General features: G+C 47.2%; 6 protein-coding genes across 8 annotated transcripts; 4 read left to right on the top strand and 2 right to left on the bottom strand.

Annotated features, from left to right (window-relative positions):
• Positions 1-101: 101 nt before the first annotated feature.
• On the top strand, positions 102-4,420 carry LOC131124996 (E3 ubiquitin-protein ligase TRIM39). Of its 2 annotated transcripts, XM_058066057.2 has the most exons (15): positions 137-248; positions 307-401; positions 1,032-1,173; positions 1,248-1,497; positions 1,560-1,771; positions 1,837-1,941; positions 2,022-2,117; positions 2,186-2,419; positions 2,491-2,638; positions 2,775-2,822; positions 2,922-2,948; positions 3,051-3,115; positions 3,189-3,299; positions 3,359-3,477; positions 3,860-4,420. In XM_058066057.2, exons 3-15 carry the CDS (start codon positions 1,033-1,035, stop codon positions 4,107-4,109), a joined length of 1,806 nt encoding a protein of 601 aa, XP_057922040.2. In that variant the 5' UTR covers positions 137-248; positions 307-401; position 1,032; the 3' UTR covers positions 4,110-4,420. The 2 variants fall into 2 exon arrangements, with proteins under 2 accessions (XP_057922039.2, XP_057922040.2); XM_058066056.2 differs by lacking the exon at positions 307-401 and having other exon boundaries at positions 102-248.
• A 321-nt stretch (positions 4,421-4,741) lies between these two features.
• On the bottom strand, positions 4,742-6,950 carry cmasa (cytidine monophosphate N-acetylneuraminic acid synthetase a). The gene is made up of 8 exons (XM_058066061.2): positions 6,619-6,950; positions 6,349-6,491; positions 6,118-6,273; positions 5,907-6,043; positions 5,735-5,829; positions 5,504-5,675; positions 5,257-5,422; positions 4,742-5,165 (listed from the first exon to the last, which is right to left on the bottom strand). The coding sequence occupies exons 1-8, from the start codon at positions 6,840-6,842 to the stop codon at positions 4,957-4,959; spliced, it is 1,302 nt and encodes a 433-aa protein (XP_057922044.2). The 5' UTR covers positions 6,843-6,950; the 3' UTR covers positions 4,742-4,956.
• A 1,021-nt stretch (positions 6,951-7,971) lies between these two features.
• ovol1a (ovo-like zinc finger 1a) lies at positions 7,972-11,925 on the top strand. The gene is made up of 5 exons (XM_058067758.2): positions 7,972-8,261; positions 9,855-10,084; positions 10,460-10,627; positions 10,795-10,939; positions 11,013-11,925. Exons 1-5 carry the CDS (start codon positions 8,162-8,164, stop codon positions 11,354-11,356), a joined length of 987 nt encoding a protein of 328 aa, XP_057923741.2. The 5' UTR covers positions 7,972-8,161; the 3' UTR covers positions 11,357-11,925.
• Positions 11,926-12,037: 112 nt separating this feature from the next.
• Positions 12,038-17,209, top strand: mus81 (MUS81 structure-specific endonuclease subunit). Its single transcript, XM_058068622.2, has 16 exons — positions 12,038-12,122; positions 12,350-12,494; positions 12,575-12,704; positions 12,785-12,870; positions 12,997-13,107; positions 13,174-13,254; positions 13,340-13,428; positions 13,640-13,825; positions 14,446-14,541; positions 14,619-14,746; positions 14,831-14,928; positions 14,996-15,211; positions 15,298-15,417; positions 15,516-15,619; positions 16,350-16,433; positions 16,503-17,209. The coding sequence occupies exons 2-16, from the start codon at positions 12,354-12,356 to the stop codon at positions 16,567-16,569; spliced, it is 1,737 nt and encodes a 578-aa protein (XP_057924605.2). The 5' UTR covers positions 12,038-12,122; positions 12,350-12,353; the 3' UTR covers positions 16,570-17,209.
• Positions 16,721-19,109, bottom strand: tmem185 (transmembrane protein 185). 2 transcript variants are annotated; one of them, XM_058068626.2, is made up of 7 exons: positions 18,908-19,109; positions 18,363-18,539; positions 18,093-18,303; positions 17,923-18,006; positions 17,668-17,844; positions 17,475-17,598; positions 16,721-17,392 (listed from the first exon to the last, which is right to left on the bottom strand). In XM_058068626.2, exons 1-7 carry the CDS (start codon positions 18,943-18,945, stop codon positions 17,142-17,144), a joined length of 1,062 nt encoding a protein of 353 aa, XP_057924609.1. In that variant the 5' UTR covers positions 18,946-19,109; the 3' UTR covers positions 16,721-17,141. The 2 variants fall into 2 exon arrangements, with proteins under 2 accessions (XP_057924609.1, XP_057924608.2); XM_058068625.2 differs by having other exon boundaries at positions 17,668-18,006.
• Positions 17,363-23,645, top strand: adisspb (adipose secreted signaling protein b). Its single transcript, XM_058068627.2, has 7 exons — positions 17,363-19,088; positions 19,630-19,818; positions 20,277-20,351; positions 20,662-20,804; positions 22,177-22,315; positions 22,387-22,512; positions 22,869-23,645. Exons 3-7 carry the CDS (start codon positions 20,312-20,314, stop codon positions 22,967-22,969), a joined length of 549 nt encoding a protein of 182 aa, XP_057924610.2. The 5' UTR covers positions 17,363-19,088; positions 19,630-19,818; positions 20,277-20,311; the 3' UTR covers positions 22,970-23,645.
• Positions 23,646-24,285: the final 640 nt, after the last annotated feature.

The raw sequence follows: 24,285 nt of genomic DNA, 5'->3' as shown, positions 1-24,285 counted from the left end.
AAGATGTTTTGGCCAAGTGGGTTTCATTGTTTTTGTGTGCACGGTTCTCCTCCTCAACCAGTCCGGCCACATTGAGCGGGAAGCAGACTCCAGTGGGCGTGGTGTGAGACGAAAATCGCAAGCCTCGCACACCCTGGTTCTTCAGTGAGCGACGAGCAGAGGAACAACTACACTGGTGAGCGCCACCAGGATACAAACGTCATCCCTGAAGCCCATTTGGCTGCCTGAGACCACCCGTTCAAAATAAGGTACCGGTTTCCACACAAACTGAAGAATATAAAAATGAAATGACAAAAACTTTATTAGGCCACAAAGGAAAAACAACTGATCTTGAAGTTCAAGTTGAGGCAAACTTGAGGGACAAGTTGTTGTCAAAGGAATGTGTCGTTCACACCAGAAAGGTAATTATCCTATATGACAGCGTGGACTTCCTCGAAGTCAGTATTTGTTCCACTTTCCACTAAGTCTGTAAATGCACGACACCTGGCGAGTTTGTGACATTGAAGTCTTTTGGAAAGGCAGCCATGTGGTAAATGACCTGACTATTGATGAGGATTTAGATGCTAACCAACAACAACACATAAAAACTCCCACAACTTTGTACAGAATGTCATTGTCTGTGATAAAATCTTGCCTCGCTTCATTCCTAAAATGTTAATCCTAATCAGATTTGTGTCAACGTGTTATATAATGCTTCTATTTGCATCCTTTTTCTATACTGCTTCTGAACTGCTCCAGGGTGGCCTGGCCCACTTTTTCAGAAGCTCTAAATTAATGCAAGCATATTTTTGGAATATGGGAGGAGAACCTACACACATATGACATCATGTAGACTCCACACAGATGCCCAAGTGGAGGTTCAAACCCCTGGTCTCCTGATTGTGAGGCCAACATTATTACATTACAACACCATTATGCCGTGCGTACTATACTATATATTTATCATGTACACAGTGAATGTTTGTGATAGCGTCAGTTAGCTGCTTACTAAGTGCTTATTTTCCTTTTATTATGGCGTCCTGTCTTTGCAGGATGTCTTCATATGGTAGTTTCCTGTCCAGTGAGCAGTTCCAGTGTTCCATCTGCTTGGATGTCTTCAATAACCCGTCTTCCACACCATGCGGGCACAGCTTCTGTGTTGCCTGCATCAACCAATACTGGGACAAAGCCAAGGTGGGTTCCTTGCCCACAGCGCCCCCTACTCCCGCCATCACGCTCACGTGTCCTCATCAGTTCTTCCTCTGCAGGTGTGTCAGTGCCCGCTGTGTAAAAGGACCTTCCAGAAGCGTCCGGACCTTCAGATCAACCGGACGCTGCGTGAGATCACAGAGCAGTTCAGATCTATATCTGTGGGTGGCGGAGGTGGAGGGGGGCCGGTGAGAGAGAAGAAGGCAGGACGAGTACGAGAGGGCGCCATGTCCGACGCTTTATTCAGTGAACTGACCAAAAAGCTTCCACGGCCTCAGGCCAACACACCGCTGACCAGTGAGGAACCAGGTGAGTGGGCGTCCACCCGGTCTGTCCGTCTGCTCCCTGACAAAGTCACCTTTTGCTCTCAGGTGAGCCCATCGCCTCAACCCCCCAAGTCACAACCCCTATGGCGTCTTCCGTCCCCAACCAAAGTCCAATCTCTGTGGTGGGGGGCATCGGTGGACCACCTCCAGCTCCTTCCCTTTTGTCCCAGCCGTCGGGCCGAAGAAGATTCACCGTGAGCGGGGCAGCCAGCAGCCATCACATTCCCATCTGCCAGATCCACCAAAGGGGCATCCTGGTAGTGGACTTCTCTTCAGCTCCACATGTTCAGTTGGAACGTTCTCATTTCCATTTTGCTCTCAGATCTTCTGTCGGACCGATGGGGAGTGCATCTGTCCCAACTGCGAGGCTGAGGAGCATTGTGGTCACGACACGGTGACAGTGGAAGCTGCGTGGATGGACAAGCAGGTGGGAAAGCCAAACACGGATGTTCGGCAGCACTGTACAGTCCGGCGCTCATCCCATGTATGGCGTGTGCCCGCGTCCAGGCCCAGCTCAAGGAGACGGAGCAGCACATTCAGGAGATGATCACACAAAGACTCCGGAAGATCGAAGAGATCCGAACATCAGTAGCAGACCTGGGGGTGAGTCAGCACGCTGGAGTATTCCCTGGATTTGGGAAGCTTGTTGGGAATGTTGTGTCTGGTACCAGCTGGCAGTGGAGCGGGAGACGGCGGGCAGTGTGTGCATGTTCTCTGAGCTGGTGGCAGCCATCGAGCGCTCGCAGGCGGAGCTAATTGACGCCATGGAGGTCAAACGGAGTGCATCCCAGCAGCTGGCAGATTCCATGATACGGCAGCTGGAGCTGGAAGTGGAGGATCTCAAACAGCGGGAGAGCGCGCTTGCCAAGCTGTCCGCCTCGGACGACCACATACACGGCATCAAAGTGGGTGGCATCAAAATCATGACTCGACTTGTCGTATTCCTCTGCTTGAATCGGCTGCATGGCGTTCCCAGAATTTCCCGGGGGTCTGCAGCCCTCTGCCTGACAAAGACTGGTCTAATGTGTCGCTGGCATTTGACCTGGGGACAAGCGCCATCTACAAATCGCTTGCGGCTCAGGTGGAGAAGTTCCAGGAGCGGCTGAGGAGCGTAACAGAGACAGGTGCCCTCTAGTGGCGTGGTGGAGAACAAGTCTGTTTCAAATGGAATACTTCCATCACTGTACTTCAATATGTACACTGATTATTGACACATAGTCTTTGTCATAGTCTCTGTCACGCTCTGTTCTCCCTCTGCAGGTTTCATTGCCACGCCGCTGGAAGCCAGTCCAACACGCCCACTGCCCAGTGAGTGGTACACACACACACACACACACACACACACACACACACACACACAGGTTTAGATGCTGTGCGTTCCTGACAGGTATGTGTGATTGTCTACAGGGATGAGGAGAGTGCAAGAGTATGCAGGTATGACCCATTGATAACAACCAGGTGACCCTGACCAAGATACATGATGATGATGATGATGATGATGATGATGATGATGATGATGCTGTCCAATTCCTTTAGTGGATGTGACTCTGGACTGCAACACGGCCCATCCCAGGCTGATCCTGTCAGACGACATGAAGAGTGTAAGACGTTGTTCTTGTCGGCATGTTCATGGTGTTTACGTGCCGAGTGCTTATTCTGATCTCGCCTGCGCAGGTAAGGTGCGGCGAGCGCCACCAGCTGCTTCCGGACAACATGGAGAGGTTTGACAGAGTGGTCTGCGTCTTGGGGAGGGAGGCCATCACCTCCGGGCGACACTACTGGGAGGTGAGTGAAGGAGTTGGGGTGATGCAGGTGGTTAGTTGTTGACGTGTCCTGATTGACAGGTGCTGGTGGGTGGCAAGACTGACTGGGACCTGGGGGTCGCCAGACAATCCATCAACAGGAAGGGCAAGATTGAGGTCACGCCAAGTAATGGATACTGGTTCCTCAGCTTGAGAGACAAGTGAGTCCGAATCTATGTGTACCGTGAGTTTACAAGAGTCCGCTATCTTCAGGTGACTGGTGGCCAGCCAATCCCAGGGCACATATAGACAGACAACCATTCACACTCACATTCATACCTATGGACCATTTGGAGTCGCCATTTAAGCTAGCGTGTTTTTGGAAGGTTGGAAGAAACCGGAGTACCCGGAGAAAACCCACACATGCACGGGGAGAACATGCAAACTCGAGGGTGGAATCGAACTCTGGTCTCCTAGCTATGCGGCCTGCACGCTAACCACTCATTCGCCGTGCAGCCTAAAGGGACTTTACTCCATTTCAATTGAAGACCCTGGGTTTAAGAATATATTGAGCCTAATGGACAGCTTTCTCCTCCAAACCAGGAACAAGTACGCCTTCCGCACCGAGCCCTCCACAGACGTCCACCTCAACCTTCGCCCCAACAAGATTGGAATATTTGTCGATTTTGACAGAGGACAGGTTTCCTTCTACAACGTGGACTGTAAAATCCACATCTACACTTTCAACGACACCTTCACTGAGTGCATCTTCCCCTTCTTCAGCCCCTGCACCAACAAGTCAGGAAAGAATGATGGTCCACTTATCATCACGCCGGTCGACAAGGCGGACTGACGGGTTCTCTTCCTTCCGCTTCTAATTATTCTTCAACCGGTGTCCTGATGCCATGAAAACTAACCTCTCTGACCCTGGCCTTGAGGTTGCCATCTTGCTACGACATCAGAGGCTTCCGAAAGTGCAGCCCAAGGCTTGGTTTTTATTGATCTGTGGCACATTGTAGAAATTAAACAAACACCCCCCGCAAAAAAGATCAAAAGTGTAATGTAGCGAGGAAAAGCTGGAATGTTGATACTAATAATGAATACTTTATCACTGAGTTTTGTCTTTATATGTTTTATAAATAAAATACATCAAAATGGCCCCCACATTCTGTCACTTTTCCATATGTGGCCCTCGCTCGAAAATGTAAGGCACCCCTGGTCAACATGGGTGATCTTGGTATTAAAGAGGACACTTTGCTGCAGATGTAAAATAAGCTAAATTAACTTCTTTAGACAGTTTTAGCATGTGTATACTGATACAGGTGTTGTGTAGCAGTTACTATAGTAACACAAATGGAACTACTCTGCCCCCTAGCCTGGGGTCCAGCCCTTTAAAAAGGTAAATATGTCAGCATTTCAAGGAGTGATATTAATGTCGCTAACATTGAGCAAAGAGATGAACTAATTCACGCAGCAACAAATGGCACCAAATGTCAGCATTTATTGTAGAAATCTTTGGGAAGACAAACAATCAGGATTGATTTTGATTTTGAAGAATGAGTTAACTAGCATCATCATGTCGTGTATGATCACCTAGCTCAAAAGGACAAACCCACATCCAATCAAATGCGTCTGCACAAAAGACAAAAAAGACAAACGGTAAGTGCAAATGAACTTCTTTCATGTTCCGGTTTGAGGTTCTACTGTGAATTGATGCGGTCCTGCCTCATCTGAGACTTGGCCTTTTCCTTCTGAAGCAGAACATGCTCTGCAAACTCCCTGACTGCGCCGTTTCCGGCCAGGCAGTGACAGGTGTACTTGGAGGCGTTGACAGCCACCGTGGGGGCATCGGCGGGGACAGCGCTCAACCCAGCCAGGTTGAGACAGTCCACATCTGGCTTGTCGTTACCTGACAAGTCAACACATTGGAGGTGAGGACAACACGGAATAAGGAGGCCAAGGGGGCTTCTTGTCATTGGTGGACAAGGGCAGCGTCATACCCATGTATGCCACATCCTTCCAAATCAGCTTCCTGGACTCCAGCATGGATGTCAAATCAGGAAGAGGCTCTTCTCCCACTTCCATCACGCGGCACCCCGTTCTCTTGGCCAGTCTATCTGCCAACGTCTGCGCCAGCGGGTCCTTGTGAGACGTCAACAGCACCACCTGCAGGCGAGCGGGGGAAAGGCGCTCTCAAGTTGGGAAGCCATGAGCCGGCTCGGTGTGAGGTGTTCAAAAGCCGCCAACCTCCACTTCCTCTCGCTGCAGCATGCGAATGGAAGCCGTGTCTCTGCTGCTGATGGACATCATCTCCTCCCCGGCTACAGAAAGGTAGATCTTGCCGTCTGTCAAACATCCCGATACGTTGCAAAACATCAGGCGAACCACCTCTGGTGTTCCCCGGCCGAAGTAACCGTACCTACGACAGAGTGAAAATTACCAGACAGTCACGCAGAAAAAATAACTCGTGTTTGAAACCTGAGGACTCTCTGCTCTGCCACAGGCCAGTCGATGTCCACGTCAATGTCCACGCTGTACTCTGGAAGCATCTCGTAGTAGGACACCTTGCCACCCTGCACATCAACAAGGTCAAGTGTGGCGTCCCACAGGGTTTCCCTCATTTCTCACACTTCCTGGCATGAATGCTAACCTGCAGGAGGTTCTGGTTCATGATGAGCTCTTTGGTGGTGAAGTAAAGAGAGCCGTTCTCACACAGCTCTCCATCCCAGTCCTGACGCCGAGGACGGTTAGCCGGGTCGAGGTTCAACGCTTTGGTTAAGTCGCAAGCTGAAAGGAGATCAAGTCGTTTTGAGAGAACACAAATCCCACACACCACAGCTCACGCTCGCCTGTCCACCTACAGCCCTTCTTGACCTCCTGCCAGCGGAACTGGTGCCTGCGGACCACCGAGAAGACCGAGTCGAAGCCATGCAGCGTGATTAACTCCAAGGCCTCCTTCACGTGGAACGGGTGGAGACAGGGGGACGTGGCCTGAATGTTACACACGATGTCCACGTCTGCAGGGAGACAAACAAAGCTGGTGTGTGTGATAGCTTCCTGCGCTCACACACGCCTAACGTGTGGGTGCGTACGCGGATTGAGTCCGATAAACTCCTGGATGGTTTCCAGCGACGACGAAGAGTCGCGCGAGACTTGGGGGCTGCGGCGGTGCACCTTGGCGCCCCAGGCGAGGGCCACCTGCTCGATCCTGTCGTGGTCTGTCGACACCCACACGCTGTGTACACAGGATGGATGTTCTAGCCACAGTTAAACCGCTTATACTATTCTTTACTATTCTTTTCTACCTGACGCAGGACGTCAACCAACGTCATTTCCTGTTTGTAGAGGAAGTCGATATGTACCTGTCAAACACGTTGGAGTCCACAGCAGCTCTCAGCACCCATCCAATAAGCGGCACCCCGGCTAGCTTCTTGATGTTCTTCAGGGGGATGCCTTTACTTCCGCCCCTCGCCAGGATGACAGCGGCGATGTGTCTCTTGCCGTCCGCTCTGCTTTGCTTACCGCCGGCTTCCTCTGCGTTCTGCTCGCCGTTATCGCCGAACATACATCTCTTCCGAGAGGACATGGCGGCTCTGCTTAGTTTAGGATGGCTTGAAGCGACTCCAGCTCGGTGAGCAGGACTTGAGCCCTGGACGCTTCCGGGTTGTCCTCTTCTCTTGTTTTTACTGCAGCACGTCTGTCATAACAACACTCACTGGCGCCACCCGGTGGTCAACCCAGGATTGCCTACAATAGTTTCAGACTCAAAATGTCAACATGACAAAAAGTACATTCTGTAGTGTTTTATTTCAGCTAATTGATGTCCATGTCAATGAAATGAACTATATGCTGTTAATAAAAACATATAAATGGGTCAGCAACATTCATCTGTTACGTTAAAAACACACAGGTATGCTACCGGACCAGTTCCTCTCATCACTGAGGAATCCAGGCCGCTTAAAAAGCCGGTGGACCCACAAGAGATACGTAAAAAAAACCAAAATCATAAAAGTGAAGGCTTAAGTTAAATCACCAAGCAAAAAGCTAATTAGTTAATGGAATGGAACATGTTCTACTTTTGCTTTTATCTTCATGCGAAAGAAGGCCAGAGGTCACTGATGACAAAGGAAGAGTGAGCTGCTGCTCCAAGTCATTGGACCGCCCGGGCGGCATACCACACTCCCTGAACCTCCCTCTGCTCATCAACAGCCTCGCCTAGATGACACTTGTTGATTTTCATATGCAAACACTGATGCGGAATTTGACATTAGGTTACCTTAAAAAACATATAGAACATGAATATATTATAACACGTATATGACAAACTTCTTATTATATACATCCTTGTGTGAACCCCGGTTCCACTAGTCGCCAGGTAATAAAAATGCCATAGTCATGCTTTTTTCTCCATATAGACAAATATTATACATACAGTGTACATGCCAGTTTTTTATTTAATTGATAAAAATGTACTAATAATAAATGACACATACAATTATTCAAGACAAATGAATTGCATTGTAAAAAATGTGTGAGGAGCTCAGGCAGTCAGAGATGGTGACATGTGCCCTCCATGTTTTCAGACTGACAAAGGTAGGAAACCGGTCTAGCAGGTAAACTGAGGCTCAGCCCAGTCTCCCTTCTCCTTATTGTCACCGTTATTTCTCAGGCGCATGCGCGTTTGCGCCAGTTTCCTGTTCTTAAATGAGTACCTGTGCCACTGCTCGACCCACCTGTGTGCGTGTGAGCGTCCGTGTGTGTTTTCGTGAGCGTTCGTCCCTCTCAGGCGTGGACTAACGGATCCTTCCTCAGGTGGACTCCCGCTACTCGCACCCTTCGGCGGAGGGAGAAGCTCAGGTGAGCCTTGAGGACGACCAGGCGCCAGGCGCCAAGTTCCAGGCCAACATGCCCCGAGCCTTCCTCGTGAAAAAGGCTAACGTTTCGCCGGGAAAGCGGAACTGGAGCGAACTCCCGGACGACGAACGAGGAGACGTCTACATCCCAGGTGAGTTCACGTACCTGCCGGAACATTCCTACTGGGGGCGGGGAGGTGGTCCCGATCTTTGAGTGTAACGGGGCCGAATAACGGGAAGGGCAGCGGGGCGTGAGGAGGCCAAATAGCTCCTGTTGCACTTTTTGCTGTTCCACTTTTTTCAACATTTCAAACTTAGCGTGGTCTTATTTCTCGTTTCTTGTGACCTTCGATCATCTCCGTTTGCTGCCTTGTCGTCCTTGCCCCCCCCCCCCATTGCACTACTATTAATTTAACTGAAATGACTGCCCCCACCCCACCCCACCCCACCCCTCACACACAGACTGCATTAATGTAAGGGCGTGCACCCCACCCCACCCCACCCCACCTCCCTGCAAGAGAACAATTGGCATTGTTGCCAAGAGACATCAGGATCAGATAACACATAACGGACTACACCACCCCCCCATCCTTGCTGACCCCCGTGACACCCCCATCAGTTTTGTGACATTATCCTCCTGCAACAAGCAGCATTTTCCTTATTACGGAAGGGACTTCCTGCACTTGAAGGCTGGGTGACAACGGTCTCCTGGTGTGTGGTATGTGCCGTTACTTGCTGTACCTGCCTGACCTGTGCCAGGATCTTCACCAAGTGTCTTCTCATCAACGCTTCATGACACTCGCTGTCCTTTCCGACCTTCTTTCCATCACAAACCCGTCACCCACACTTTTAGTGCCACCTGGTCAGGTGAGGTGCAAGGCTAACCATGCTAAGCTAACCTCACTGGCATGCCAGAAGCAGTGCTGCCTCTAGAGGGCTAAGTGTGTAACGACAACACGTCATGAGGTTGTTTTGACAGTTAATCTGTGTCTTATTTACGCCGCCGCTTCCTCCGAGCACTGCCGGGTTAATGTTTATTGGACTGGAGTACTAGTAACGGACCCCGTAGACGCCTTTGGCAAACACACACCTATATGCACACAGGCCGATGTGAAAGTATGAGGTTGCATTTCCAGAAACAAGTCAAGTCAGGTTTTTCTCTTCTCTCTTACTTATGGAAGCCCCTCCCCTCTCCCCCCCCCCCCCCCCCCCTCACCGCAGCACCTTCCCCACACACAGGCACACACACGCACACACACGCACACACGGCTCATTCATTGGCGAAAGGGGGAGGGCTGAGCAAACAATAAGATGAGATTAAATGTCCAGCCTGCAGCAGTCGCCATGGAAACTATCACCAAAGTCGGACTAATTAACAAAGATGTTTAAAAAGACGTTGAAATGTCCAGCAGCACCCGTGCCCCCGCCCCCGCCCCCCCGCCTCAATGAACGCAGAGCTGACCACATCGGAAGTCAGTGACCTCATACCACCTGAAGAACCTAAACACACCAGTCACATGACCTGTTTGTGTGCATCTTCCTGTTTAACACGAGTGCTGCCCTGCATGGAGTACACACGCACTCACGCTCAGACGCACTGAGCTGGTGCTGCAGGCCTGTCTGGTCTAACTGGTCCAAACATGCTGTGTGCCGGTGTGCCTGTGTGTGTGTGTGCGTGTGCGAGCATGTGGTGTACATGTAAAAATATAAACTAAAGCGGATGAAATCACCACCCACTCCCACAGTAACCATCTTCCCCTCGTCCATCCTGATGATGGAGGATGAAGCAAGTCCGGCTGAGGCAGCGCCGCTCTGCCTGGCCAAGCAGTCTGCCCCCGAGTGCCTCTCGCATGCCGAGCTGCCATCCTGCACGGTGCTGGGTCACCCACAGAGCCCGGTGCCGATGGCGGATGAGAGTTCAGAGGTCAGCATCAGGTCACAAGCAAGCTCTTCGTTTGTCCGCTCCAAAATGAAGGTGAGGAACGTTCGACGAGGCTGTGTCTCACATGGAATACTTCCATCAGTACAGTGTACTGTGCCCCCCCCCACTTTTACATTGTACAATCAGTCATACTGAATTTGTAATGTGTGGGCCTGCTTCAAAGACGCGGCAATTGTTTTTGTTTGCTAGTCCCTCCCCTTCCACTACGCAGTCAAGATGGCTATTGGTCAATGTCCATTACTGTGCACTCAGCATTTTGGGTGTTTTGAGTGCATTTTGATGTACTTGAAAGGAGAAACCCGAAAGACTAAGTAGAAGTATGGAAGTGCGTCAAGTGAGATCCAGCCTGTAATTGGTCAGCCGCAGAGTTGGTGCAGGAAGCCAAGCTTCTTTGTCTCTGTTTGTCAGGTGACGACTGGCGAATTGCCTCATGATCCTCTTCCTACATCGCCATCCCTGACAGTGCCGCACGCCACGCTGATGTCCATTGCCATGACGACAGCCCCCACTCCCATTAAATTCAGCTCCTCTGTGATCCGGTCGTCAAGCGGGCTGACGCCGCCGTTTGTTTGTCAGGTGAAGGAACATTAAAATCACTGCAAAGCTTTTAAACACGCACGGCTAGCTGACTTTCTTGGACTGAATGTTGCAATGCCAGATTTTGGCCACTAGGGTGGTGATATTTCAATAGCAGATTCTAGAACGTTGCAGTGTTCAATATGTGTTTGTCGTACTCTATGCAGATTTGCCAGAAGACATTCCAGTACCAGCGGATGTTAAACAGACACATGAAGTGTCACAACGAGACCAAGCGTCACCTATGCAGCTTCTGCGGCAAAGGATTCAACGACACCTTTGACCTGAAGAGACACGTGCGCACGCACACAGGTACGCGGCACTGACTCGCTCGTGGTCCGCCGCCATTTAGGCAGATGGCGCTGATGTTTCTATTTTTGTGCAGGAGTGCGGCCGTACAAATGCGAGCTGTGCGACAAGGCCTTCACGCAGCGCTGCTCGTTGGAGTCACACATGAAGAAGATCCACAGCGTCACGCTCAAGTACGCCTATAAGGAACGCCGCAACAAGCTGTACGTGTGCGAGGAGTGCGGCCACACGGCAGCCACGCAGGATGAGCTCTTACTGCACCTCCACTCGCTGCACCCTGACAGCACCCTTTTGAAGGGGAAGGGAGGCCGGCGAGTGGGGAGCTCGGGAGCACCGGGAATGATGGGAGAACTGGAATCCACACCGGGTTCACCACAAGGGGCGGATAGTGACGACACAACAGGATCATCCGGCCAGTGAAAAAAGGGAAAACCTTACTGACTTGTACGTGGGATTGTGATGGGACTGCTAACCTGCTTTTCTTGCTTTTACTGCATGTGGGTCTTCTGTAAAGCAAAATAGGACGTGTCTATTCATTGGTTCATTAAAAGGAGTAATATATCACACTGCAGTGATTTCTCTCATGTTTACATTCAAAGTTGTGCATGGGATCATGTGACATGGTAGTGACTGCACCCTCCTTTCAAGCTTCCCCCAAAGAAGTGGCTTTGGCAGGGCGAGGTCGGATTCCTGGCCTCTGTCAGGTCTTGTCGGAGGAATCTAGCAAACGCCTACTTAGCTGGAGGGGATGTGCAGGCTGACTGAGATGACAGCACAATAACGGTCTGGTAATTTGACTTAACACAAGCTAGAAGATCACAGCTTCACAATCACACCTGTATGCCTAAGAAGGAACCCCTCTTCTCGGCAGATGGAGAGAGATATAGCTACCCACGGCTTATGGCCATCGTTTTGGATGTGATCCTGCCCCAAGTTAGGTCCCGTGTAGAAAATGAATCAACATTAAAATATATTTTATTTCATGTGAATTTAGTAGTTTATTTTTTACTATTTAATATTGATGACGTAAACATCTGCTTACATTGCATTCATTTAGCTTATTTACTTTTTTAGCACTTCGAAGGCTCCGTAGATGTTAGCCACACCTCCTACATGACGTCACAACACGGAAGTGCAGTTTGTTGACCCTAGCATGGCATTTCTGCGGGAAATTCGAAAGTACAAAGTGAGGAACTGTTTTGTTTGTGTCACGACGACGGCAGAATTAACATCGAAGTCGTTTGTGGGTGAAACATTTTTAGTACGTTTGTGTTTTCTAACCGTTAGCAGTCTGGCTAAAGTTAGCAGGTTGGCTAACGTTAGCAGGTTGGCTAAAGTTAGCATGTCTCTTGTTTGAAGTAGTCGCGGCGTACCTGACCAAATGATCACTTTATCATCCTTTGTCCTTTCCAGTGCGATGTCAGCCTCTGAACCAACCCAGCTGGGTCGAAAACGCGCCCTACCCGCCTGCCCGAACCCCCTGTTCCTTAAGTGGCTCACCGAGCTAAGGGACGAGGCCAAGGAGAAAGGCCTGAAGACCCAGTACACTTATCAGAAGGTAGCAACGCTAAAGTGATTTAAGTCCACGTTTAGAGTCCACGTTTTTGTTGAGGAAAAAAGTCCAACGTCTTTGTGTAGGCAATCAGCTCTCTGAATAAATACCCACTTCCGCTTCGGGATGCCAGAGAGGCCAAGATACTGCAAAACTTTGGAGATGGCATATGTAAAATCCTGGACTCTAAACTGCAACAATACCACAAAGAACTCGGTGAGTACATTTTGATTTAGATTGGAATTTTGTAAAAGATGTGGTGATGCAAAGAGACAAAATACAAAATTCTTTCTCAGGTCAGGATAGTCCTGTTTCTACCCCCCATGAAAGACCAGCGCCTCCTGGCAGCTCAGACAACAAGAGGCCAGATCACACCAAAAAGGTAACACATACAGATAATGTGTTGGATGCATATGAATTAGTATTTTAAATCTGTTTTGCTGGTGTGAATGATATTCACATGCTCGCTGATAAACTATTGGTTGTTTATGATTCGGATGTGTTGAAGAAAGATGCTAAGGATGACAAAGGAGGAAGGAAGAAGAAGAAGAGGGAGTATATGCCCCAGAAACGATCCGGGGGTTATGCTGTCATGCTGACACTTTATAGACAGTCGCAGGTAAATAAGACATTCTCGCACTGAGGTGACATCAGCAAGGCTTCATTGACATTGGTGTTGTTGCAGATACCAGGCAGTAAAGGCTTCATGTTCAAGATGGAGCTGCAAGCCCAGGCGCAGCATCTTTGTGATAAATCCTTCACAGTGGTTAGTCCTGCTCTGCGTTTCCACATTGATTGTATTGATGGATTATTGGTTATATTAGGTGTGTTCCCCTTGTTTACTTTCATAGCCTGAGCTCGGCAGTAAGTACACGGCCTGGTCATCAGTGGCCATGCTGGTACAGAGGAACCTGGTGCTGAAGACCCACAGTCCTGCACGGTATGTTGATCCACCCCCGTACCAGGGATGTCATCTTTAACAGTTGCACAGGGTGCCCGGACATACTGTATGTACTTTTTGTAGGCATGTTAAAATGTGACACTCATGTTCAGTAGTGAAGTGCCATCTGAAAAAAAATATTTTTGATTCTACATTTAATAAACGTGGATAAAGGTTAATCAATTATTGAATTAACGTCTTCTGTTGTCAGCTACTCTCTAACACAGGAAGGTCTGTCTTTGGCACAACGTATGGAATCAGCAGAACCAGATTCGAAAGCAGGTCCAAATGTGCTGGGCGATGAGGAGGAAGATGATCCAGCAGTTGTTGACCTCACTGCTAGTGGAGATGATGATGATGATGATTACCATGACGACAAAGAGAAGGATAAACTACAGTGAGTTACGGCTAAATGAGCCCAGACACTTCCAGACATACCGACATGTATACATTTTATTATTAGGCACACATTTTGACCCTTGAAGCCTTTCTGCTCTCCAAATAGACCTACACATTTTGTTACATTATGCTAGTTTCAGTTCTGACTCTGACAAATAAGGTACTCATGCTGCGGCGACGCAGACCTTAAAGGCTGTGATTGTACGGGCAATAAAAGCAGGGAAGTCCAAAGTGTGGCTCGTATTTACCGACCCTGAGCACATTGTAGAAATAACATTGTTGTATGCGACAACAACTTTGAAAACCTTCAACATGTATGTATGTTGATTGAGAAAAGAACTCGAACAATGCACTAAAATGTGCAATATCTAACTGTTTTTTTATTTTACTGCTTTTAATCATTGGGTTTGATTATTTGTAGTTTTGTTTTTCACCAGAAACCGGAAGGTTGGTGATTCGTACACCGCTTTCCTCCCAGTCACTGTTGCTGTGTACCTGACAGTCCACCCACCTTGCCTCCAGTGCTGCCCACATTAGTATAGAAATCTGCGTTAAGGTCCCTGGGTTTTGTGACGCAAGTATTCCATTTGAGGCACGCCATAAATCATCTTCTTTCAGGCTGACTGAGCCCAGAAGCGAGGTGCTGAGCGAAGGACGACTCCTACCCGGATCCTATGACATTGTCCTCTGCGTGGACTTCATTGAGACGACGGGGTGAGGCGTCGCCTGGACATTGATGTGCTCATCTGGCTGGTGTGCATGGTTCAGGATGTGTTGGTGTGTGTTCACAGCGGCAGCCATCATCGCAAACATGAGTTGGTCAAAGAGCTCCAGAGGAATGGTGTCAAGTTTGATGTCAGGAAGCTCAATGTCGGTGACTTCCTGTGGGTGGCCCAGGAGAAGGTTGCCCCCACGCCAGGTAGAACTTATGACACGTTCCTGTTCTGTTTTTGTCTACGCTAGTATGTAAGAGCAAACATTATTCCCATGTCACGCTCTACAGCTGCGAGCAAAGAACTTGTCCTTGATTTTATCGTCGAGAGGAAGCGGATGGATGACCTGTGTGGCAGCATCATTGACGGACGCTTCAGGGAGCAGAAGGTAAGACCAGCTCCACCCCATTGATGGGTCCACCAAATGCTGTTTGGATTAACATTGTCCCTGTCAGTTTCGCCTGAAGAGGTGTGGCCTGCGGAGGCCCATCTATCTGGTGGAGGAACAGGGGAAGGCGGCGTCACACCTGAGCCTTCCTGAAAAGACACTGCAGCAGGCCATCATCAACACGCAGGTGGTGGACGGCTTCTTCGTCAAGAGAGTGCAGGACGTGAGAGAGTTGGCGGCCTACCTCAGCATCATGACGCGGCATCTCACCAAATTATACCAGGTGACCCCAGCGTGCGCCTTGTTTTCTGACGACACCTCAATGGTCTTTGGGAGTCTTGTGTGAAGCCACCATGTCCCCCCCCCCAGAACCGCACCTTGGTGTGCCGCTCCCGGGAGCTGGACGGTGACCCGGACCACAGCGATGACACCCCCTCCTGCTCACTCATGTCTTTCGCAGAGTTCAACTACGGTGCCATCAAGAACAAGGTGAGCTGGGTGTTTTTGGCACGCTGCCGTGTGACAGAAAGTGATGTGTGTGTGTGTGTGTGTGTGCGTGCGCGCGCATGTGTGTCATCCTAATTCAGAGTCAGACGGTGCGAGAAGCCTTTGCCAGACAGCTGATGCAAGTGAGTGGCCTGTCTGGAGACAAAGCGGCTGCTATCCTGGAGCAGTACAGTACTCCACAAAGGTACTTTCCTTGGGAGTGTAATGTATTCGTAATGCACTATTCCATTCAAGTCTAGACACGAAACAAAAACAATATATGTTAAAAACAGAATGATTTGATGCAGTGTAAAAATAATCTGATTCAATTCTATGGTTAATGTAGGTATTCATCTTAGATTATAAAATAAAGATGCCAATTATATGAAAGTGGCATTCTTACAGTATTTTCAAATGTGTAAAGGAGCACATCATATCCCCAAGGATGCTGTAACATGTATTTGTATAGACAGACATCTTTTTGTTTGATGGGATCAATATCTGACCTTCTATATCTGACATCTGTATTATACCTAGTGCCATGGAGAGGCCAGAGCCTTCCAAGTGACATATGTAAACGGACAAAGTGGATAATATGAAAACATTATCAGTGAACTGGACCACAAGCTCGAACTATTAATGCTGCACTTCGTCCAATTACGAACTTCATAGACTATAAATTAATCATTGGCCCTGTTCTGTTGCATTTCTCTGCATCCTTGCACTTTCCTTTCCAACTACCTATATATTTATTTGGCAGAATTTTATGGGGGGAAAGTTGGCATTTTTATATGAAAAATGATTTTACTGTACCACAAAATGAACCTGTGACCTTAAAACAACGGTAACTGTGGTGATGGCGTACCGTTACACCTGTTTTACACTACCACTATGGAAAGATGAGCTGCTAATTAGAGGATCTTTTTCCCCCTCAGTCTCCTGAAGGCATACGACAAATGCAAAAGCGAAGCAGAGAAAGAGAAGCTGCTGTCCACCATCCAATGTGGCAGGCTCAACAGGTTTTTCTTTTTCTTCCATTTGACTTTGTATTCACAGCCGGTAAAGCTGCAACGTGTCTTCTTTTCCAGGAATTTGGGTCCAGCTTTGAGTCGAACTCTGTACCAGCTGTACTGTAGCAAAGGAGTGCTGTCCTAGATTGTTCAAGATGAAGGATTCAGGAAGATGTTAACTTACTGACTGTAAGATAGCAATTGTGATGATGCAAGGCGGAGTCATGTGACATAGTGCGATACCAAATAGTCAAACAAGAAGCCTGATGAAAGTACAACAATGAAGAACAATGAGGAACATGTGGACTCCTTTATAGCGTTTTGTCTGTTGCTCTGGTCCCTCATGACAAATTCACTTATTTACATACAGGAATAGAAAAAGAATTTCTCTGAATATGTAAGTGCAATTTTTTTCAGTGCACGGGGCCTCCAAGGTGGAACCATCATGGAAGCAGCGTGATGATTGCAGAGAGCAAAAAGGACAACATGGTACCACCACTTTTCAGGTCCTCTTGTGAGGCTGTCTCTCCAATGGTCCCATCTGACAGTGAGGCAGCATTCATACGCGTTCACCTCCTCAGCTGTGTCCGCTCTAATGTTCGCTGAAGGTCAAAGGTCCTTCAAAAAAAGACTCCACCCTGTCCTGTGACTGCAAAGTCAACAGCCGCTCTTTGTTCATACAGAGTCCGAGGAGGGTGCCCTAGCCCGGCACCCCCATTAGTCGGGCATGTCTATGCACAGTTTGGATGGGGCGACAAAGTATTTGCCAGGACTCTGTGTGATCACCACACCTGTCTTCTTATGGAACATGGGGGCAATTTTGGGGGGCGGCTCAGGAACCGGGGGGTCCTCAGCAGCCTCAGGGTCATCACTGCGTTGGAGGTCGTAAGAGACGTTGCCATACTCTCGCAGGAAGGGGAGGAGCTCCAGCAGAAAGTGGCAAAAGTCCTTGCGAATGCCAAACCACCCTACGAGACAGACAGCAGAAAAAAATTATTTGACGATATCACGATTTGTCTTAAGTCATTTGGAAGTGTGGGGTGTACTCACAGTGGTTCCCCCCCTTCTGTCCGAAAGTGGTGACCATGAGTGTGAGCAGCGAGAGCCACAGTGGCACGAAGACACACACGTAGCTCAAACTGTTGGGTTTGTCCAGCTTGTGCACCAGTAGGATCTGAGAGAGAATGTTACGTCAACGCCAGAAAAATAGTTAAGCTGCTATACCAACCCCTTCAAAAGTCACCTCAAAGGTGAGGAGCGGAACCACGATGGTCATCCAGCTGATGGCCATGGTGATGTGAGTCCGCCGCTGCTCAGCGATGATGTCGATGGAGCGGAGGAAAAGGACCGACCAGATAATGTAGTAGAGGACGACGAGACACAGGAAGGACATGAGGATCCAAAGTGGGACACACACCACCTGCGCACGCACAAACACACCTGTGACTCTACACGATCCTTGTACGCACCCGTACATCAGGTCATCTCGTGGACTCACCAGCCAAGGCCAGTCGATGATACCATCCAACTTCAGAGCGATGAAGATGAACTGAAGAATGTTCACTGAGCAAAACACTTCCAACTGAGGAGGAGCGAAGAAAGTCCTTGTTATTCCTTCATCCTGTGTGGACTTTCTAGATCATTGTGCATCGTGGTGATGTGGCTTACTTCCAGGGAGCGGTCATGTCGAAACCCCCAGACACAGGCAGCCACAGAGACAGGCGAAACGAAGAACAGAGGCATGAAGACGAGGAGCCAGAAGTTTCCGTTTCCCCTTGCCACCCGGTCACACACCAACACCTCAAACATGAGCAAGAGGACGTGGAGCCCCACGGCAATCAGCATGGCCTTGAACTCCACGCACGTCTCGCCTTCAGCCCTGTCAGAAAAGAGCACTGTCATGTCTGCTCGCTCGTCCTGCAGAGACTGCCATCCTACCTGTACTGAGGGTTGTGTGCCCACACCCCGGTGCCCACTGAGGCCCCGATGATGACGAGCACTTTCCACAGCCATATTGGCGTGAAGACGGCCCAGTAGCTCCAGTGGATGACTCCATCCAGCCTCAGGGACAATAAGACAGAGAAAAGTAGCAGGCACAAGTAGATCAGGAACTTGCTGCGGAGAGAATACACTGAAGATGTTGATAACAGTACAATTATCAACCTACAATAAATAGATTAGCCCACGATTGTCCTCCGTAGCCTGGCTGGAACTCACAACGACAGTTGCAACTACAAAACTGTTATTTGATGTCATGTCATTTGACGACTACAGTCAGCTACGTAGCATTTGACATCGATGTCGTAATATTTCAGATAGCTCTAAATACAATTTCAAATTATATTTTAACTCTATAGAGAGATTCCCGCCGCGTTATATTTGGTATTTGTTCACTCACTAACATACTGATGTATGATTTCCAGATAATGAGCAATTAGCCGCTAACGCTACTCGCTAAACCAAAGCTCGCTAGCATTCTTTACCTTGGATTAAAATCCTGAAAGAGTCCTCTTAAATTCATGGTTCACAGAATGTTTATACCATTGCCTCATTTGGTGGCCATCTATTCGAGTAAGCGCGTTTAAAAAAAACATTACATTTTCTTGTTAGCTGTAGCTTGTTTTGTTTTTTTCCCCCTAAGGCTTCACCGGAAATGATGTCAAAGTAAGACACCAACAAGTGCTTCCGTTGGCAAGAGCAAGATTGACTCCCTCCACACCTGAAAATCCACACTCAAAACTTAACTGTTCAAAGGCAGTCCCTACGACTGCTTCTTCTCTGGCCTCCATTTGGTCGTTTCATTTGATCCTTTATTATTTTGTCTGTATCTTGTCCAATGTCGCCGAGTTTTTGGAAAGACAGTTATTAAGTTCATTTTTTGGTATTTATAATCTAACTGAATACTTATCTTTGAATAGAAGACTCACCTTTTTTGTTTGTTATGATATGTACGTATATATTGTTACATATTGTAGTTTACAAACTTGAGGAATAAGTTGTTGGACTTGGGAGGATGAAGCATTTGAATGTGAGCCAATAGTAGTTTTTGCTCATTTTGCTCAAATAATTGAATATAATAAAGGGGAAATATTTGCAAGTCTTTGCCCAGTGTTTTGTTATCATAATCGTGAATCAACATATCAAAGGTCTTTAAAAATGTCCTAATCAATCATATCGTTATCTTCTGTATTGGCCTTCTATTAAGTTGGTATCGGATCGACACCAAAATTCGCCGAATCGCCCTCGTTTAGCTTGAAGTAGGAGAAGCGGGAGGAGCCGTCACGTGAGCCAATGCGGAAGTGACGCCTGGGGGGCGCTGACAGCTTTCAGTCATACTTTCTGCTATTGCACAAATTTCATTTGTTGTCGCTGTTGTTGCGGCTCAGGAAACCAAGTAAGACTCCTTTGGCTTCTTTTTGTGTTATTATTCTTATTAATGTATGTGTGCTACTTTGTCCATGTGTTAGCTTCTTTTTAGCTCAGGATATGTTACTATTTCAATATTGCTGTCTTTAGTAGTGCAATAAAGCTTGTTCTAGTTGATTGGTTTAGTGATTGCTAGCCATTTAGTTGAATGTGTACTTTTAACATCGGCGTTGCGACACAACTGACCATTGATGACTAACTCAAGCTGACTTCCTCTATGTTTTGATGTTGGGATGGCTCCAGCTGCATGGCAGCAGCCTCCACTTAATCCTCTTAGACTGTTTAGAAGTCTGTTGACAGTTTAGCTCTTTCTGTAATTGAGGTCTTGTGCCTCCATTGCAGCACATCTGTGCAAACCTGAAACAAACAACCTCCAAATGTCCAGAATGAGTTCAATTCATGTGTGTTTTCCTCGGATGTTTCCAGGCTGCTTTGAGGTCCGAGTGGATGGTGAGGCTGTGATGCAGACTACTGCTGGGACGATGGCTGCAGCTAAGAAGAGTGAGTGATGTCATCTCATCACCTGCATGTCCACCTTATTGAATGAACGAGATGGGGACTGATACGTTTTATTGTTGCATCACTTCGCCAAGCATGTCCTCTGGCAGACAGATTAGCGGTTGATGAAGCCGGGGATTAATGTGAAATAAGCCAGTTCACTAGGATGTGTGTGCTTTCCGTCAGCAGGGGGTCTAGAGGTATATTAGAGACACAGCAAGTCAAAGACTGCCGAGAGAATGAAAACAAACAAGAAAGAATCCCTGAGAAAATAACACATTTGTCCTCAGACTTTCTCCCTCGTCTTCCTCAGGTTGTGCCAAGACGGCGGGAGGCGTTCGCTTCTCTGAGAAAACTCCAGAGGCCGGCGCCCCGTCGCATGTCCACTTCGATGACAAGTTGCATGACTCTGTCGTCATGGTAACCTCAGAAGATGACGGCAACTTCCTGGTTAAGGTACGTGAACCTTCCTGCGGCAGATGTCGTCAGGTTAGTTGGGAGGACATGTGACTTTCTCCTAAAGGACAAGATTAAACTTTCATCAGTACTAATCTGGTGTGTGCGTGAGACGGGTTAGTGGGTGCTCCGCACAATCACAATATCTGTTTTTATCTCACTGGGAGTTGAAAGGGGCCAAAACGTTGACAATATTTAGTTCTTTTCCAGTTCACTTGTAATGTCATATCTCCAGTAGACAATATTTAGTTATTTTCCAGTTCACTTGTAATGTCATATCTCCAGTAGACAATATTTAGTTCTTTTCCAGTTCACTTGTAATGTCATATCTCTAGTAGACAATATTTAGTTCTTTTCCAGTTCACTTGTAATGTCATATCTCCAGTAGACAATATTTAGTTCTTTTCCAGTTCACTTGTAATGTCATATCTCCAGTAGACAATATTTAGTTCTTTTCCAGTTCACTTGTAATGTCATATCTCTAGTAGACAATATTTAGTTCTTTTCCAGTTCACTTGTAATGTCATATCTCTAGTAGACAATATTTAGTTCTTTTCCAGTTCACTTGTAATGTCATATCTCTAGTAGACAATATTTAGTTCTTTTCCAGTTCACTTGTAATGTCATATCTCTAGTAGACAATATTTAGTTCTTTTCCAGTTCACTTGTAATGTCATATCTCCAGTAGGGGTGCCTAACCTTTTCCAGTGAGGGTCGCATCGAGCAAAATTGAATGTTTGGGGGAGATACGTGGGTACATTTTGGAGATTCAACATGCTAAAAGCAATCCAGTCTAGGTCAATATATGCTAAGCTTATATATGTTTGTGTTATTTTTCATAAAGCACATTAGTGTAATACTTCATCTAAGAATATATCTCATTAATAATTAATTCATTAGATTTTTTACAATGCAGAAAGCATGCACTATATATTTTGGGCTGTGGGTGTGGGGGGTGGTGTTGCCATGGAAACATGAGGGTGGCGATGCATGTGTGTGGGATGGTGGCAGTGTGCATGAATGCTGCTTTTCATGAAGTGATGAGCAGGGTCACGCGGAGGCGACGGAAAGCAGCAAGCGCCGGCTGCCTGGAAATGTTAGACGAAGACGAAGTGCTGTGTCCATCAGTACGCTTCAATGGCGGCACTGTGTACTAACCGGAGATCTAACCGTGTGTGAATTTTGATAGTATAGTGCTATCCCAAATCCATATCGGCCGTATACACGTACTAGAATCGGTGATCACAAATATTTATCCTTTTGAACTTTGGAAAGGTTTGGTAGTCCTCCCGTTCCGCCACATAGCCAAGATGGCCTCTGTTGGTCCCTCTTTTCCTTCCTCCAGCCAACTGGGTTTCCTCTGTGCATCCAGGTGGGCTTCCTGAAGACGCAGCACCGCTATGAAATCACATTCACGCTGCCAGAAGTCCCGGCCCTTGGCAAGGATGTGTGTCCAGCGCCTCTAGCGAGCCCCCACCTCCGGATCAATGACATCTCGCCTGCTCCCGAGGGTATTCCCCATCAGGATGAGGCTGCGTGTGTGTCAGAGGTGGAAGTCCATGATGCGTGTGCGTGTTTTCAGGAGGTGTGAAAGTGACGTGCGAGTACCTGGCCCAGCAGGAGGGGGTGCTTTATGAGGAGGTGCAGCTGCTGAGCGAGGACAACCAAGATGTGTGTGTCAAGGTCAAAGTTCATGCCAGAGTCATGGGTGAGCAAGTCTGTTTACACATTATAGAGGTGTCCAAAGTGCAGTCCGGGGGCCAGTCATAGGCCACGATATGTCTATGATTCATCCTAATAATACACTTAAACAAGAAAAGGGCATGAAACAACAGAAAAATACAAAATGTGAGGAGGAAAGTTGACCTGTTGATACTAATATAATGTACATTGCCATCTATAAACATATAGCTGTTGCTTATTGGCTTTTATCATTTTAAAACTATATTTAAAAAAATGTCAAAATATAGCCAATTTTTTGGACACCCTTGATTAATTGTGTGATGTTCACAGTCACCATTACAACAACAACACCACAAAACATTATTGACCTTTTGTGTGCAGACCGCCACCACGGCACGCCCATGCTGCTGGAGGGAGTACGCTGCATCGGGGTGGAGCTCGAGTACGACTCTGAACAGAGCGACTGGCAGGGGTTTGACTGATTTTCACACGCACGGACACTCGCACCTTTTCTCAGTCTCACACACAAACACACACAGTCCAGTATTTTTCTTTGTCCGAGCTCCATTTGGCCACAAGGGGGCAGAACATCTTTTTTGACGCGAGTTGTAGCGAGTGTGTAATGTTTGTATTTGACCACTTGGGGGTGCTGTAGACCGCCACAGTGCTACATGTATAAAGTGTAGATATTCCTTGTACTACTGTTTTATTTGAAAGCCGCGCAATGCTAAGGTCACAAAAAGGTTCAAAGTTCACCCACATAACACAAGTGCCTTCTTCTTCTCCTGCCAATTTCCTCTCATGCGTGCAGCAACATAAACTTTCTTACAAAGACGTTCTTCAGCCTTAAAGGAGTCGCCCTCACTTTCACGTTTCCGTTTCCTTTGTGCTTTCCTGGTGGCTGATGTTTGTGTCATTTGTACTCTTGTGTGCTTAGATGTTGTTCAAGTGCATGTATCCGCCGTACAGTTCCTCGTGTAGGCGATAGGTGGCAGTGTAAGACTTAGTTGAATGTTTGATGGCTGCATTCTGCTCCACTGACGTTTTTTTGTGTGACATTAATCTCAATTAATTTGATTGTTCAATTGAATTTATTATCATTATGACTCTCTTTAATGCAGACAAAATAAACATTTCATCAAAGTGGCTATTTGAAAACTTGTTTTAGGTTGTGGAACACTTTATAAAACCGCTTCATTTTTATAGGACTTTATGAAAAAATATATACGTTATCACATCGCCAGTTAAATTTTATAATTCCCACATTTAAATCAAGATACGTTTTTTATACTTCCACCATATTATAAAACAACGATGGCAAACTTTGTTCATTTATTTAAATATACTTTACTGCTGTTTTGAGTTGTGAAACTACAAATAAAAAAATTTGGCATTGACGAATTGATGTTATTTTCAAATGTTTATTAGGAAAATATTGTTGCCTGTAAAAACCGAACTTCTGGGGGACATGTGAGGACATCCCATGCACACACACACACACACACACACACACACACACACACACCAGGACACTTACATTTGAAATGCTCCATTTGATTATATTGGACATTTGTGGTTGTGTTCTTTTAGGATGTGACGTCAATTTCCTGATACAAACCTTCGTTCTTGATAAATATAAGTTCACGCTCGACAAGAGAATATTCAATATCAATCAATATGTGCTCTCAGATAATTAAAAATGCAATTATTTAGTTAGTATTTAATTCTCAATGATTGGTAAATAACTTCTTAACTTTAACTTCTATTCTTAATGAATACATGTGAAAGAAACCCGAAA

This window comes from Doryrhamphus excisus, linkage group LG2, assembly GCF_037039965.1.
Source record: "Doryrhamphus excisus strain RoL-2023G ecotype Guam linkage group LG2, RoL_Dexc_Guam_v1.1, whole genome shotgun sequence".
Lineage (NCBI taxonomy): Eukaryota > Metazoa > Chordata > Actinopteri > Syngnathiformes > Syngnathidae > Doryrhamphus > Doryrhamphus excisus.
The sequence above is the reverse complement of the archived record's forward strand: the minus strand, read 5'-3'. Positions and strand labels throughout refer to the sequence as shown.

What these genes read in the sequence shown, in the direction of transcription:
- LOC131124996 (XM_058066056.2), top strand. Translation starts at nt 1,033, where the DNA reads ATGTCTTCATATGGTAGTTTCCTGTCCAGTGAGCAGTTCCAGTGTTCC. An exon ending in CTGCGTGGATGGACAAGCAG is followed by an intron (nt 1,942 to 2,021) that starts GTGGGAAAGCCA and finishes GCCCGCGTCCAG; the next exon opens with GCCCAGCTCAAGGAGACGGA. An exon ending in TTCCTCAGCTTGAGAGACAA is followed by an intron (nt 3,478 to 3,859) that starts GTGAGTCCGAAT and finishes CCTCCAAACCAG; the next exon opens with GAACAAGTACGCCTTCCGCA.
- cmasa (XM_058066061.2), bottom strand. Translation starts at nt 6,842, where the DNA reads ATGTCCTCTCGGAAGAGATGTATGTTCGGCGATAACGGCGAGCAGAAC. An exon ending in GCAGGAGGTCAAGAAGGGCT is followed by an intron (nt 6,044 to 6,117) that starts GTAGGTGGACAG and finishes ATCTCCTTTCAG; the next exon opens with CTTGCGACTTAACCAAAGCG. An exon ending in TGAACCAGAACCTCCTGCAG is followed by an intron (nt 5,830 to 5,906) that starts GTTAGCATTCAT and finishes GTTGATGTGCAG; the next exon opens with GGTGGCAAGGTGTCCTACTA.
- ovol1a (XM_058067758.2), top strand. Translation starts at nt 8,162, where the DNA reads ATGCCCCGAGCCTTCCTCGTGAAAAAGGCTAACGTTTCGCCGGGAAAG. An exon ending in TTGTCCGCTCCAAAATGAAG is followed by an intron (nt 10,085 to 10,459) that starts GTGAGGAACGTT and finishes TCTGTTTGTCAG; the next exon opens with GTGACGACTGGCGAATTGCC. An exon ending in ACACGTGCGCACGCACACAG is followed by an intron (nt 10,940 to 11,012) that starts GTACGCGGCACT and finishes ATTTTTGTGCAG; the next exon opens with GAGTGCGGCCGTACAAATGC.
- mus81 (XM_058068622.2), top strand. Translation starts at nt 12,354, where the DNA reads ATGTCAGCCTCTGAACCAACCCAGCTGGGTCGAAAACGCGCCCTACCC. An exon ending in ACAATACCACAAAGAACTCG is followed by an intron (nt 12,705 to 12,784) that starts GTGAGTACATTT and finishes ATTCTTTCTCAG; the next exon opens with GTCAGGATAGTCCTGTTTCT. An exon ending in ACGGTGCCATCAAGAACAAG is followed by an intron (nt 15,418 to 15,515) that starts GTGAGCTGGGTG and finishes ATCCTAATTCAG; the next exon opens with AGTCAGACGGTGCGAGAAGC.
- tmem185 (XM_058068625.2), bottom strand. Translation starts at nt 18,945, where the DNA reads ATGAATTTAAGAGGACTCTTTCAGGATTTTAATCCAAG. An exon ending in TTCCGCTCCTCACCTTTGAG is followed by an intron (nt 17,599 to 17,667) that starts GTGACTTTTGAA and finishes ATTCTCTCTCAG; the next exon opens with ATCCTACTGGTGCACAAGCT. An exon ending in ACAGAAGGGGGGGAACCACT is followed by an intron (nt 17,393 to 17,474) that starts GTGAGTACACCC and finishes TCTGTCTCGTAG; the next exon opens with GGTGGTTTGGCATTCGCAAG.
- adisspb (XM_058068627.2), top strand. Translation starts at nt 20,312, where the DNA reads ATGCAGACTACTGCTGGGACGATGGCTGCAGCTAAGAAGA. An exon ending in GATGGCTGCAGCTAAGAAGA is followed by an intron (nt 20,352 to 20,661) that starts GTGAGTGATGTC and finishes CGTCTTCCTCAG; the next exon opens with GTTGTGCCAAGACGGCGGGA. An exon ending in CATCTCGCCTGCTCCCGAGG is followed by an intron (nt 22,316 to 22,386) that starts GTATTCCCCATC and finishes GCGTGTTTTCAG; the next exon opens with GAGGTGTGAAAGTGACGTGC.